The 13,289-nt window shown below is 44.0% G+C and overlaps 1 protein-coding gene across 1 annotated transcript in view; it reads right to left on the bottom strand.

Moving 5' to 3' along the window:
- Window positions 1–13,289, bottom strand: part of LOC105533654 (HLA class I histocompatibility antigen, A-30 alpha chain-like) — a 58,559-nt gene that overhangs the window by 29,134 nt on the left and 16,136 nt on the right. Inside the window, 1 exon segment of the mRNA XM_011972129.1 lies at window positions 11,576–11,604. Within this exon segment, the coding sequence (XP_011827519.1) occupies window positions 11,576–11,604 (29 nt within the window).

Below are 13,289 nucleotides of genomic sequence, written 5' to 3'. Positions count from 1 at the left end.
TGGATGTTTTCTTTCCTTTGCAGTTTTTTGTTTAGTATAGTCCCATTTGTCTATTTTAACTTTTTTTGCCTGTGCTTTTGAGGTCTTAGCCATAAAATCTTTACCTAGACCCATGTCCTATAGTGTTTCCCATATGTTTTCTTCTAGTAGTTTTATAGCATTGGGTCTTACGTTTAAGTCTACAATCCTTTTGAGTTGATTTTTGTATATGGTGAGAGACAGGGGTCTGGTGACATTCTTCTGCATCTGGTAGCATTTTTCCAGCACCATTTATTTAAGAGACTGTTCTTTCCCCAGTGTACATTCTTGGTTCCTTTGTCAAAGGGACTCCTTTGAGAGTTCTCATTAAGAAGCAATGTTTAGTTTCACCAATGCTTTTTCTGCATCTATTGAGATGATAAGATGGTTTATGTCCTTCATTCTGTTGATGTGGTATATCACATTTTTTTTTTCATATATGTCAAACAATCCTTGCATCTCTGACATAAAACTCACTTGATCATGGTGTATTGTTTTGATCTGCTGTTGGATTTGTTTGCTAATATTTTCAATTACTATTTTTTGTTACTAATACTTAAATTTTTATTGTAAGCATTTTAAACTTGTAAAATTTACATATATACTGAAATGATCAGATCTGCATCAAATTCATCAATGAATTTCGACAAATACAGTCATATCACCCATGCCACTATCAAGATACACAAAGTTCTTTTTATTCTGCATTCAACCTAGCCTCCCTTTGCCCAGGCAGCCATTGATCTGATGACTATCATGATAGAGTAGCTCTTTCTGTTTTAAAACTTCATACATATCCACTCATCCCATATGGCCTCCCTTGTATCTGGCTTTTTGCACTTGGTGTAATATCTATGTGGTCCACCCAGGTTATTGCATGTATCAGTAGTTCATTTATTTTTATTGCTGGTAGTATTCCATTGTAAGATTGAATCACTTTTTTTGTACATTGTGGGTCTATTCTTCGTTTTTTATTGTTACAAATAAAGGTACTGTGGAAACACTTGTGCAGGGATTCTTGGACATAATCTTTATTTCTGTTGAGTAAATACCTAGGAGTGGAAATGCTAGCCATAGAGTACTAGCTTGTTTAACTTTATCAGATGATACAAAGCTGATTTTCAGAGTGGCTGTTTCATATTCTTATAGGCAATGGATGAGACTGTTTCACATCCTTGCCAACATTTATATGTATTAATCATTGAAATTTCAGCCATTCTAATAAGCACTTAGTGGTTTCTCACCGCGGTTTTACTTTGCATTTTTCCCTGATGACTGTTGACCATTTGTATACCTTTTTTGTGATGTTTCAGAAGATTTCTCTAAAGATTGTGGAAGGAGCCAAATAAACGTGATTTCTCTTTCTGTAAGTGCTAGACCTAAAGCAGAATGTCCAGAATCCATCCACACTTCCCAGTCTAACCCACTCAACCCCATATTTGCCCCCTGAAGTCCAGATTCCTTCATCCCTCTTTATATTCTATTCACTTAATTCTGCCTCCAGCTCACTCTCCTCCAGAAAGTCTGTTACTGTGAAGGTCACTAACATACTCAGTATTATCTCTCCATCTGTCTGTACCTCTCCATAGCTTTCCTCACACTCAATAATTATTTTCTTATTTTGCTCAGTTCCTGTGGATTCACTTCACAAATATTAATTCGAAGTAGTTCTAGCTGGAAGAAAGATTAGAGAATTATAAAAAAATCTTTGGGAAGGCCTACCCGGGTTTGTCAATTTAATATTATTGTCTATATGTAGTATACATAGAAAAATAATAGAAATATACATTGATAGCCTTGATTTTTCACAGCTCTGATATGCCTATGTTTCAGTCAATACTGTACTGAGCAAATCAAGAATTGCAGGAGGAGGTGTGACTTGAATTTAGTGTATTATATTTTTACTAAGTTTTAGGAAATCTCTTTGAAGTCTTTTAGACTTGTGTTTTTAGACCAGGTCTCACTCTGTCACCCAGGCTTGAGTGCAGTGGCACAAACATAGCTCACTGTACCTCAGCCTCCCAGGTTCAAGCTATCAATCCACCTCAGCCCCCCTAGTAGCTGGGAGTATTGCTGTGCTCAACTATGCAGGGCTAATTTTCGTATTTTTTGTAGAGAGGGTTTTTGCCGTGTTTCCCATGCTGGTCTGGAGCTCCTGAACTCAAGCGATCCACCCACCATGACCTCCCAAAGTGCTAGGATTACAAGTGTACACCACCTTGCCTGGCTTTGCTTTAAGACTTCTTGTAAATTGTTTCTTGCTAGTTTTATCATTCATTTGCTTGCTTTTTCAGTTAACATGGTCTATGACATGAATTCATGTTCATACAAATAGTTCATTCGCTTTCATTACTGGATAGTATTCCATGGAAGAAATATAGTACAATTTATCTCTTTCCCTCTTCATTGATATTTAAGTTGTCTCTATTGTAGACTTCACTGCAATGAACATCCTGGGACATTGCCTCCTGCTCTCAGAGATATGTGAGTTTCCCTAGAATATGCATCTAGGAGTGGGGTCATTACAGCTTTTCCACATGATGCTACGTGATGCAAAATTGTTCTCTGAAAGAAATAATCCAAATGCCTATCAATAGGGGGCTGGTTTAAAAGCACCACACTCAAAAGAAGCAATGTCTATTTTTTTTAAAAAAATCGCATATGTATACAATGGTGTATCATGAAAATTTCAAACGAAGATGTAGCGAAGCTCTTGGTATTTCTTCATGTGATGGTCTTTGTGATACAATGTGAAGGGAAAAGGCAAGGTGCAGGAAAGCATATGTAGTTTGCTAAAATTTGTGTGAAATGGGAGAAAGATTATATACATATACATTTAGATTGACTCGCATATGCATAAAATGCCTTTGAAAGAATAAGTAAGAAACTGATATAAATGGCTGCCTTTCAAGATGCGGTAGCATACAAGAGAGTCTTTTAACTTTTTGAATTTTGAGCCAAGTCAAAACATAAAATAAAAGATAATTCCAAGGCAGAGAAAACAAACAAAATCAAATCCTTCAAAATAAAAAACTTAAAAGAAAAGCTTGATGGAATTAATTATCTTACTTCCCTTAATTAAAAAAAAAAACTGTCTAAAAATTATATCACTCCTTAAACAAGGATGTTTCCTGCCACTTTAATTCAGTATGTTGTTTTCTTTTTCATTGCGCTGTCTTTCTTTATGTGTGTGTCTGTCTTTCATTCATTAAAAGGCAAAATGAGGGCATGGTTAATTAACAAATGCAATTGGTTTGGTGAAGGAAATTTTGATAAATCTTGATGTAAATGGTGAAGCTCAATCTACAAGAAATTCTACGGGGTCCACTGCAACAATTGTGGCTTCAGCGGGCTCAGAACTCCCTCTGCTGTCCATGTGGGCTCAAGGATGTGATCTTTAGAAAAGAGAACATGGGTAATTCTCCTGGAAAACACATGATTGAATCCATTTGCCAAATTTGGAAGGTCCTCATTATGAGCCCATTCTAAGTATTTGTCATATGAGGTCACCCTGTATTTGGATCAGGAGGTACACTCAGAGCTCACATCCCAGGCCCAAACAGCCCAGGACAGCAGAGCAAGGCCCACAGGTCAGTTTCGTAAGGGGTGGGAAGGATTGAGGGTGTGGGGGCCAGTTGTGAAGTAGTGGGAGCCCCAGATGCTGTGTGAAGCTGAGCCTCTGGAATGCCCTGTAACCCGACATTTGATTCCTTCCTGGGTGTCTGCCATTCCCGGGATCCCAAGGAAATCAAATGCTACAGCCTTGGGTGGGGTGCTCTCCAGGATGGGTCATGCATGGTCTGGTGTATCCTATACCTCTGCCTCTCAGCCCTCTTCTGATGTTAGAAATCAGTATGGATGGCCTTAGGGTGGCGATTCTCAAAGTGTGGTCCTGGGACAAGTAGCATTGGCATCACCTGAGAACTTGTTAGAAATGTGATTTTCAGGCCCTGCCTTGGAATCAGAAACTTCATTTTAACAGGCCCCCAGCAGAGTTCTGTATTTCAAATCAGGCCTCTCTCTCTCTGTCTCAAGACACAATATTGAGCAGCTGTGACTTCTGGATAGTCGGATGTGGGACACAATTCCTTGCCAGGAAGCTTCTGGCTCCTCAGTGAGCTTAGTCTGAGTCCTGGCCTGGCCTAGGGGAGAAAAATTCATGTCCTGCGTTCTGAGCAGTGCTCTTCTGTCCTGGATGCCTGCCGGGCTCCTATTTATACCTCAAAACACAGCTCAAATGTTGTCTGTTACGAAGCTTCTGTGACTCCTTGGTCAGAGCAGATGGTCTACTTGTGCATCTCCAAAGCAAGTTGCATGTTCTGCCAACCATTTGTGTAAGAATTTCCTTACTGGTGACAGAGTGAGACTTGGTCTCAAAAAAAAAAAAGAATTTCCTTACGGATCTCTGCCTGAGCAAGACTGGCTCAACCTTGAAGGCAAGGGGGGTTTTGTTCCTCTTACCTCAGCCTCGGCTTCTTTAACACAATGCCTGGCACACGGTAGGTGTTTGATAAATATTTACCAAATGAAGGGATTGCCTGCAATGACCTGGGAGACAAGAAGGTGAAATAAAAACTCACAAGCCAAAAGTGGCTGGGAGAAGGTTTTCCAAATCCCAGTGCTGTGTGAGCACAGGGCCCGCCGACGTTCACTTTTAGAAGCTTCCCGTCTTCCTTGTTTTCTTCTCTTCAGAGGCATCTATGCTTTGCTGCCAAGGTCCACCTAATCACACATTACCTTTCAGAACCACCTTTCAGATTAGCCGGGTCCAAACTCCACAACAACTTCCTGCCTTAGCTCCAAATCTGAGCTGCATGGGTAATGGTGGTTCATGCTAATCCTAGCACTTTGGGAGGCCGGGGCAGCAGATCACTTGAGCCCAGGCCTTAGAGACCAGCCTGGGCAACATGGCACAACCTCATCTCTACAAAAAACACTAAACATTAGCTGGGGCTTGTGGCATGTGCCTGTAGTGCCAGCTATTCAGAGGTCTGAGGTGGGCGGGTCATTGGAGCTGGGGAGTTCAAGGCTGCAGTAAGCCGTGATCATGCCACTGCATTCCAGAGTGAGACTCTGTCTCAAACAACAAAACTACACCTCTGGGGCAATTTGGTGGGAGTTAAGAGCTTATCCTACTGCGGTGTCACTATGAGTGATATCGGGTGGCTTTAACATTGGGGGTGTTTACATTTCTAAAAACAAAAGTGCCCCACAAAGAATGTAGAGTTTTGGTGTGTGCAGGGTCTTCAGGAGAAAAAAGGCAATAACTCCAGTAATACTCAGTAGCTGACTGTCCTGCCCACCTGCCACCCACAGCCTAGGCAGGGGCTGGACTCTTACCTCAGCCCCTCCTCAGGTACCCTGGATGTGGATGGTCCCTCAGTGTGAACCCACCTGGGCTCTGACCCTGGCTGCTCTTCCCACTGTTATGGAGCCTCTGTGGGTGTGGCACATGCAGGGGGCCTGCTCAGGAGACCGAGTGCCCTTTAAGTCTCAAGTCCTACATTTTTGAAGCACCCATGTCAGATGTTCAGGATGGAAGGGACTCAGATGCTCACATCATAATAAAAGAAAGAATCCATCCCACTCTCTCAGGTGTGGTAGAATTAAAATTAAATAACAAGCAGGAATCAAAATGATCATATTCCCAGTGATGACTTTATCATTCAGCCGATGCCTATAACGCAGCAACGGATCAGACATTGTGGAGGAAGAGTTTATTTCTTCTTTCTGAAGGCTCCGTCAGCTGGAGTTTTTGTCCTGTGACGTAGAGAGGAGACTTTGCTTCAAGGTAAGTTAGGACTGAGCACAGTGGCTCACCCATGTCATCCTAGAACACTGGGGAGGCTAAGGCAGGAGGATCACTTGAGCCCAGGAGTTCAAGACCAACCTGGGAAACAGTGAGATGTATTCTGTTCAAAATTTAAAAAAAAATATTAGATGGTCATTTTGGTGCTTTCTCTTGACTACTCAGGAGACTGAGGCAGCAGAATCACTTGAGCCCAGGAGCTCAAGAAAGTGACCTGAGTTGGGACAGGACATTTGGACTTTTTCATTAAAATTGTATTTCAAATGTTGTAAAACTTCATAATCAGCATTTTATCCTTTTAGGAAGTGGAATCTGCTCAATTACAGAAAATATAAAAAATGCAGAGAAGCAGAAAGATGGTAAACACCTGTGTCCCCACTGGGAGGCTCAGGATGAATCTTTGCCTGGCAGAGCCTCAAAGATGTCAATGAAAAGGGGCCCTGGAGCTGTGTTTTGCAGCCGCCCCCTGAGTTTCTACCCCTGGTTTCTGTGCATGTGGTGTCTGTGCAGGACGACTTAGTGTAGTCACACTGTATGAGTTATTTTGAATCTTGCTTTCCAAACTTTATTATTATCAATATACAATTTTATATGTTATCACAAACTCTTCTTAAACAGTACTTTTCCTGGCTGTATACTATTTTCAAAAAATGATCTAGCTACTCTTCTTTTGCAAGTTCTTCTTCCTTATTGTAAATAGTATCTGATTAATATCCTTATACCTAAAGAGTCTTCTATATTTTGGATTTCATTGTAGAATTATAGATTTCTCAAATATAAGTCAATATTTGGTCAAAGTGCATTAACTTTTTTTTTGTTTTGCTTTTGAGACGGAGTCTCACTCTGTCACTGAGGCTGGAGTGCAGTGGCACAATTTCGGCTCACTGCAACCTCCACCTCCCAGGGTCAAGTCATTCTTGTGTCTCAGCCTCCCGAGTAGCTAGGATTACTGGCGTGCACCACCACACCTGGCTAATTTTTGTATTTTTAGAAAAGATGGGGTTTCGTCATATTGGTCAGGCTGGTCTCGAACTCCTGACCTCAGGTGATGCACCCGCCTCAGACACACATGTTATAAAATTGCTTCTCAAAAGCAGCATACCAATTATCTTCACCCATCGTTCACCCTTTATTTGTCAAGTTCCTCCTCTGTACTGGGATGTTCTAGATGCTGGGGATGCAAGTGGTGACTGGACGAGGTCCTGGCCTCTAAGAATATGTTTCAGTGGTACAGACGACAACTTTCAAATTTATTCTAACATCAGTGATAATTGTTATGGAGAAAATATACCTGGGGTAGAAGATTGGTGATGGTGAGGATGGCAGGAGATATATTTTGTTGGGTAAGAGGTTCCTGAGAACTTGACTAAGGGACATTTGAGGAGAGAACTGAATGGCATGAGGAGTGAGCCATGTGGATCCCTGGGGAGCAGGTGCCTGTGGGAGTCCCAGCAGAAGCTGATGGCAGAGACAGGATGGAGCAGTGACAAGAGACTGGTGCGAGTGGAGATGAGTGAGCTGGGCTGAGGCTGGTGGGATGAGGCCACAATGGCCAGACAGGGCCTGTGATGAGGGGCTGATAGGAAATGGTGAGAGGAAGGGAAGAGGCTGGAGAGTCTCTGGGACGTGGTGTTGAGGATGTGCTCTAATTCCCATTTGAAAAGTTCACTCTGCCTGTTGTGTGGGTGATGGACAGCTGCGTGAGAGGCAGCAGGCAGCCCAGCTGGAAGGCCCCTCTGGTTTACTATCCTACAGAGGATGGCTCTGGCGAGGAGGCAGTAGAGGAGCGTGAAGTGATTGGATTTGGAGTTAATACGTTTTTCAGATGGTCTTAGCAGTTATTTAATAGAGAACCACACATTCATTTACCGAACTTCATTCCACAGTTGATTCCAGATGGCTTACTGCAACAACCAAATAATAAATATACATGTGTTATTTAAAAACCAACAGCTAGGAAAGTATAGACTTAAAATATTAAGGCTGGGGTAAAGCTAGAACACTACTAGGCAAGAAGAAACCTCTGAAACATTTGCCGAAATTGACTTTACTGTTTACCTAGCCATGGATTTGTTGGCTCACAATTTTATTGCATCAGGGAGCCACAGAGGGGGGTGACAGTGCAGGTCACTTGGCCCTTGTTTCCTGTTTCAGGAACATTTTCCTGTTTTACACTTAAAGTCAGAGCAAATTATGTAACTGTAGTTTGTTCAAAAATGAAGACAACACCTAAAAAGTCAGACAGTGAATGTACAAACCCCAGGGGTCTAAGGAGAGTCTGCATTTCTCCCCCAAAATGTCCTCGCCTTGCGCTATTGAATGGAGAGGGCCCTTTCCAGGGGCCCTAAGATGCCGGGGCGATTGGGCTGCAGCCCTAGCTAGAGATGTCCTTTATACCTGCAGTTTCCTTATGCCTGGCAGTCAACTTCAGTGATCTCACCTGAGCTAGAAATTTGTTGTTTTGATATTGGTTCTATGTGAGCCTTTGTGCAGACTTAAAACTGTGACATGGAAATTTTGCTATAATAGTTTTTCTTTGATGGAATTTGACATGCATGGTGGCTCTGGCTTCCCTGTTGGTCCCCGGAGAGAATTTAGTGTCCTGCACTTTTTTTTCAAGATCCTTGTGTGTAAGAGGGATCAGGAGACTTGGAGTCAGGGAACCCTCCTATCTCACCCTCCTCTCTAATGCTTTCCAGTGAGGGAGCCTTGCCTCTCTGCACATCTGATTAATATAATTGTCCCAGCTCCTGAAATAAAAGCACAGGTGCACATAACACTGACTCCTGCGTGCAGTGCCAAGGTGGGGAGGTTTCCTGGATGCCAGGTTTAGCACTTTGACTCCCATTCTCACACACACACACACACACATGCGTACACACACTCCCACACACATGCTAACTCATACACACAGGCACATACAGTCGCACACACATTCGCACACATATTTAGACACATTCACACACACGGGCACACACGCACAGGCACACACTCACACACACACACACACACACACACACAGCCTGAAGGAGCGTTGTGGGACAGGCTGACTTCAGGGGCGGAGTAACAGGAATGTCTCAGGTCCCTCTCAGTGGCCTTTGTCTCTTTTCCCTGGAGGTGGAGGAGTCTGTACTACATGAGGGGAAGTCCTCTGAAGAAGGGGGAGATACTCAGGAGCGGGGTCTAGAGATGGACAGGGATGGGGAAGTGGAGACAAAGTGGAGGGGGCAGGGCAAGAAGAGCGCACGCAAGGAATGGGGAGGGGGAGGACCTTCTAGCGGTCAGAAATATCACACGCAGAATTTGGTTCTCGGTTTTTGTGTTTTATTAAGATGGATTTAGTAAACCAGCCGGAATGCGAGATACGGAGTCTACATTGCAAAGGACAAGTCTTAGTCTCCTCCTAGCTTGAATTCATCAGTAATAGCTGGGAGAAGAGTGCCAGAAGCCTTGTGTGGGGCGCGCAACGCTCATTTGCAGTGACTCCATTCTCTGCAACCGACAGACCTCTCCTTCAGGGACCATGTAGGTCCCCCCTTCCAACTGGAAGGAAAGGAAGGAGAGGTCTGAAGGCTTTGGATCCTTCCTAGCGCGCCTTTTCCTCTGTGCGCCTTTTTCTCTGCCACTTATTCTCAGAATGTCCTTGCCTCCGCTTCGCTACCCCAACTTCACTAAGACAAAGCACATCCTGCGCGCTCGGGTCAGAAATTCTCCTTTGGCCTCTGACTTACTGGTGCCATTTCACTGTGTCCTGTCCTTCCGGCCATTGTCACTGGGTGAAGCCTCAGAGAGCTTGGAGCCCAAGAGAGCTGGATTCTTAGAGCGTCGCTGTCCGCACAAACATTCTTGAGATTTCTTCAGATCTGAAAGTCAGCCTGAGTTTTTAGACTTGCTTCGAAAGGCTTTGGCCCTTGGAAAAAGGAAATCAACACTCCAGGAACAAGATTTTCCTCGACTTTGTCTCAACCCAAAGACACTATAGCAGTGCAGTTTTCAGACGTGCTTTGAAAATAAACGGGACAGCGTGTCCCCACTGGATTTTGCATTTCCCTTTTTATTACAGCCCACCCCTTTTGTAAAATGGTTGCTTATCTCTCTACTGCACTGAAAACAGCTCTATCAAAGACACTTTGAGAAAGATTTAATGACCTGAAAATATGAAGTCCCCTTAAAAGTGAGTTTCTGGAGTTGGGTTTAAATTAACACTATGGTTTTTAAAATCCTGTAACTATTTGGATGTGCGGCTTACCTTTATAACATTTTCAAACAAATATTTTTCTTAACCACCATACAAAGCCAAGTTTATTATTTTTATTTTTAAATTTTCTTTATTTGTTTTTGAGACAAGGTCTCTTTCTGTCACCCAGGCTGGAGTGTAGTGGTCAGATCCTAGCTCACTGCAGCCTCGAACTCCTGGGCTCAAGGTATCCTTCAGCTTCCAGAGCTGATTACATGCCTGAGCCATCGTGCCTGGCTAAAATCCAAGTTTATACTGTAATATAAAATTCCAACATTTCAGAGAAAGTGAAAGTCACAAAGTTATCCCAGTCCCTGGGTTCCCTGTCAAAATTTTGGTGAGTAATCCTCCGGGTTTTCCCTACTTAAAATATATATTGTGTAAGTGGCATTACTGGTGTTTTAATTCCATACATCCTTATCCTTTTAAAAATGGGTAAAAATAGGTTGGGCACAGATCTTCTCACTTAAAAGTTCATCCTCCTCTTTTTAACGACTGCATAGAATTTTATCACATGGCTGTTCTTTAGGGGACTATGGAAATGTTATTAATCTTCATTGTGGTAGTGGATACGTGGGTGTGTAAAACAGCCAAAGAGTAAAACGCAATGAGCTGTACATTTCAAATAGATACATTTATTGCATGCAAAGTATGCCCCAATGACGGTTTAAAAATATTATCCTATTTGAGATTTGTACTTTGATTTTGTAAAACAAAACGAAACCCTTTTTCTTGTACCCAAGAGACACACCCTGGCACATCTGGAGGCAGAAGCTCATGTTCTCTGTTACTTGACCTCGCAGCCTCTGAAATAAGAATAATAAGCTGTATATTTACAGATTCACAGAGGGAGAAAAAATGCTGTGGTTAAAATGTTCATAAATAACAAAACTAGGAAAAGGGCAAAAATAAAAGTTAGAAATAATAAAACTACATCTTTTAAATATTATTCTCACCTTCACCTTTTCCCTCCCCTTTTCTCCCTCTCCCTTTCTTTCTTCAACACTCACCCCATCTTTCCCTCCTTTCTCCATTCTCTGCTCTTGACCCCCGCTGTATTCCAGCCTCACACAACACCAACACACTTCACCGCGTCTGCCTGGGTAAGGTCAGGGAAGGGACGCGAGGCGGCGCTGTCACCGTATTCTGTGAGCCGCAGCGCCCTGGGCACTGCTGACCTTGTATCATTTCAGTGAACGTCGCTGTAGTCTTTGATGGAGGCCACATTCGGGGTGTAAATTAGGATCCTCACTGAAGTGGCGGGACCCTGGGAGGCTTTTTCCTGGCCTCTTAGTTGGGGGTTTTCCTGCGGGCGGTGGAGCCCGTTTCCATCAGAACCGCCCAGAGGCGGGCGCTGCCTTCCTGTGGGGGCGGAGCAGCTGGAAGAGTTTATAGATCCTAGAATCCATGGGCGGCCCGTGGAAGGGGCTGAAGCTCATTTCCCTACTCACCTGGCTCCGAATCCTCCGCGGTGCTGTTTCAAGAGAGTCAGATTCTAGATCGCGCTCCAGCCCGGACTCGGAATTCCTGCCCCGCGGGTCTGCATTTCACAGCGGCAGGTATGAGTGACCCGCAGCTGGAGACCAGAAGCCTGAAGGCAGCTCCGCCCTCCCCAGCCCGCAGCGCCGTCATTCCGTTTCTATATCAGTAAACACGTTTCGTTTTCCGTAGACCAGGGCGGGTGACGGGTGACCCCAGTCTTTGCAGTGAACTCCGGGCCGCAGACTTGAAAACGCACGAGGGCGCCCAGTGTAGCCTCGTCCTGAGTTACACAAGCGACCGTGCTGGGACGTTTCTCTTTCTTTTCAGGACCCAGCAGTGACGCCTAAAGTCTACGAGGAGAAAATCTCCTCTGTGCTGGTAAGTCCAGGGATCTAAGGCGAGTGCTGAGGGAGAAAACGTAGTTGATGGCCTGAGAAGAAGGGCCTAGAGGTTAGGTAGAGGGGGAGGGCTTTGGACAGAAAAGACCTGGGAGGTTTGGCTGGGGAGGGGCAGCCAGTCCTAGACCCTGGGGAGCGACTCACCCAAAGTCCAAGATCATCACGGCCTCCCCTACCCCAGAAAGGGAGGGACAGGCTTGATGTCGCGATCACCTCTAAACGCGTTGGAACAAACTTTGCGTATTATTATTATTATTATTATTATCGTCATTGAAGTATTAAAAGTCTTTTGGGGGCTTAGCTGAATGAGACCCTTTGCTGGAACTGGAACAGGGAGAAAAAGTCCTCCAGACAGGGTAGACACTGTGGAGGGAAGGGCTTGGGACCAGTGTCAGGAGAGCTGGGTCTGTCTCCCTCTCTACCCTCACTACCCTTGTGACCTTTAGCAGTGTAAATAATCCCTCTAAGGTGGGGACAGGACCCCAGTCACTGCTGTGCTCAATAAATTATGATGATTGAAATAAACAGTCAGTGAATGTGGATGGGAAAAGTAAGTAATTGTTAAAACTCTGTGATGTATGACATTTTCATCTACAGAAAAGTGCAGGCTAGGGGTCTTGGGGAATGGTTAGTAATCATAGGTATAGTTCCGCTTAAAAAAATAATGTTCGTAAGACTGACGAAGACGGAAGGGACACAGTTCCTGATCATGGATGGTTCACTGTCTAATGGGGGTTGGTACCAGATGCTAAATGACAGCTGGGCCTGGTTGCACTCGCCTGTAGTCCCAACTACTCAGGAGGCTGAAGTGACAAGATTGCTCCAACTCAGGCATTGGAGGCTAATGTGAGCTGTGATCACGCAGCTGCACTCCAACTGGGTGACGGAGTGAGATCCCCCAGCTCATTATAAAGAAAAAAAAAAAAAAGGCAGGCTGAGTTGGTACCATCAGGGATGTTCAAACCATGGACTAGAATACTGGTTCTAAAACTTGACTACACATTGGAACCATCCAGGGAGCTTTAAAAGATGCTAAGGCTTAGGTCTAACCTAGGCTTACTGATTCCATTGGTTTGGGCTGTGGCCTGGGACAGTGGATATTAAAACCTCTCCAGGTGGTTCTGTGAAGACAGGTTTGAGGACTCCTGGCTAGATGCTCTGAACACAAAGAAATGTGTGTTTGGGAGGAGGCAGTTCTCTCAATTGAAAGAGGCTTTCTGGACAGCGTTATTATTAGTGGGATACAATTCATGTGCCTCATAATTTACCAATTTCAAGTGTACAGTTCAGTGGCTTTTAGCATAATCAGGTGGTTGTGCCACAGTCGCCATTATCTAATTGGGAA

The sequence above is a fragment of the Mandrillus leucophaeus genome, unplaced genomic scaffold (assembly GCF_000951045.1).
Source record: "Mandrillus leucophaeus isolate KB7577 unplaced genomic scaffold, Mleu.le_1.0 Scaffold1272, whole genome shotgun sequence".
Lineage (NCBI taxonomy): Eukaryota > Metazoa > Chordata > Mammalia > Primates > Cercopithecidae > Mandrillus > Mandrillus leucophaeus.
Note: the sequence above shows the minus strand (reverse complement) of the source record. Positions and strands in the feature narration are given on the sequence as shown.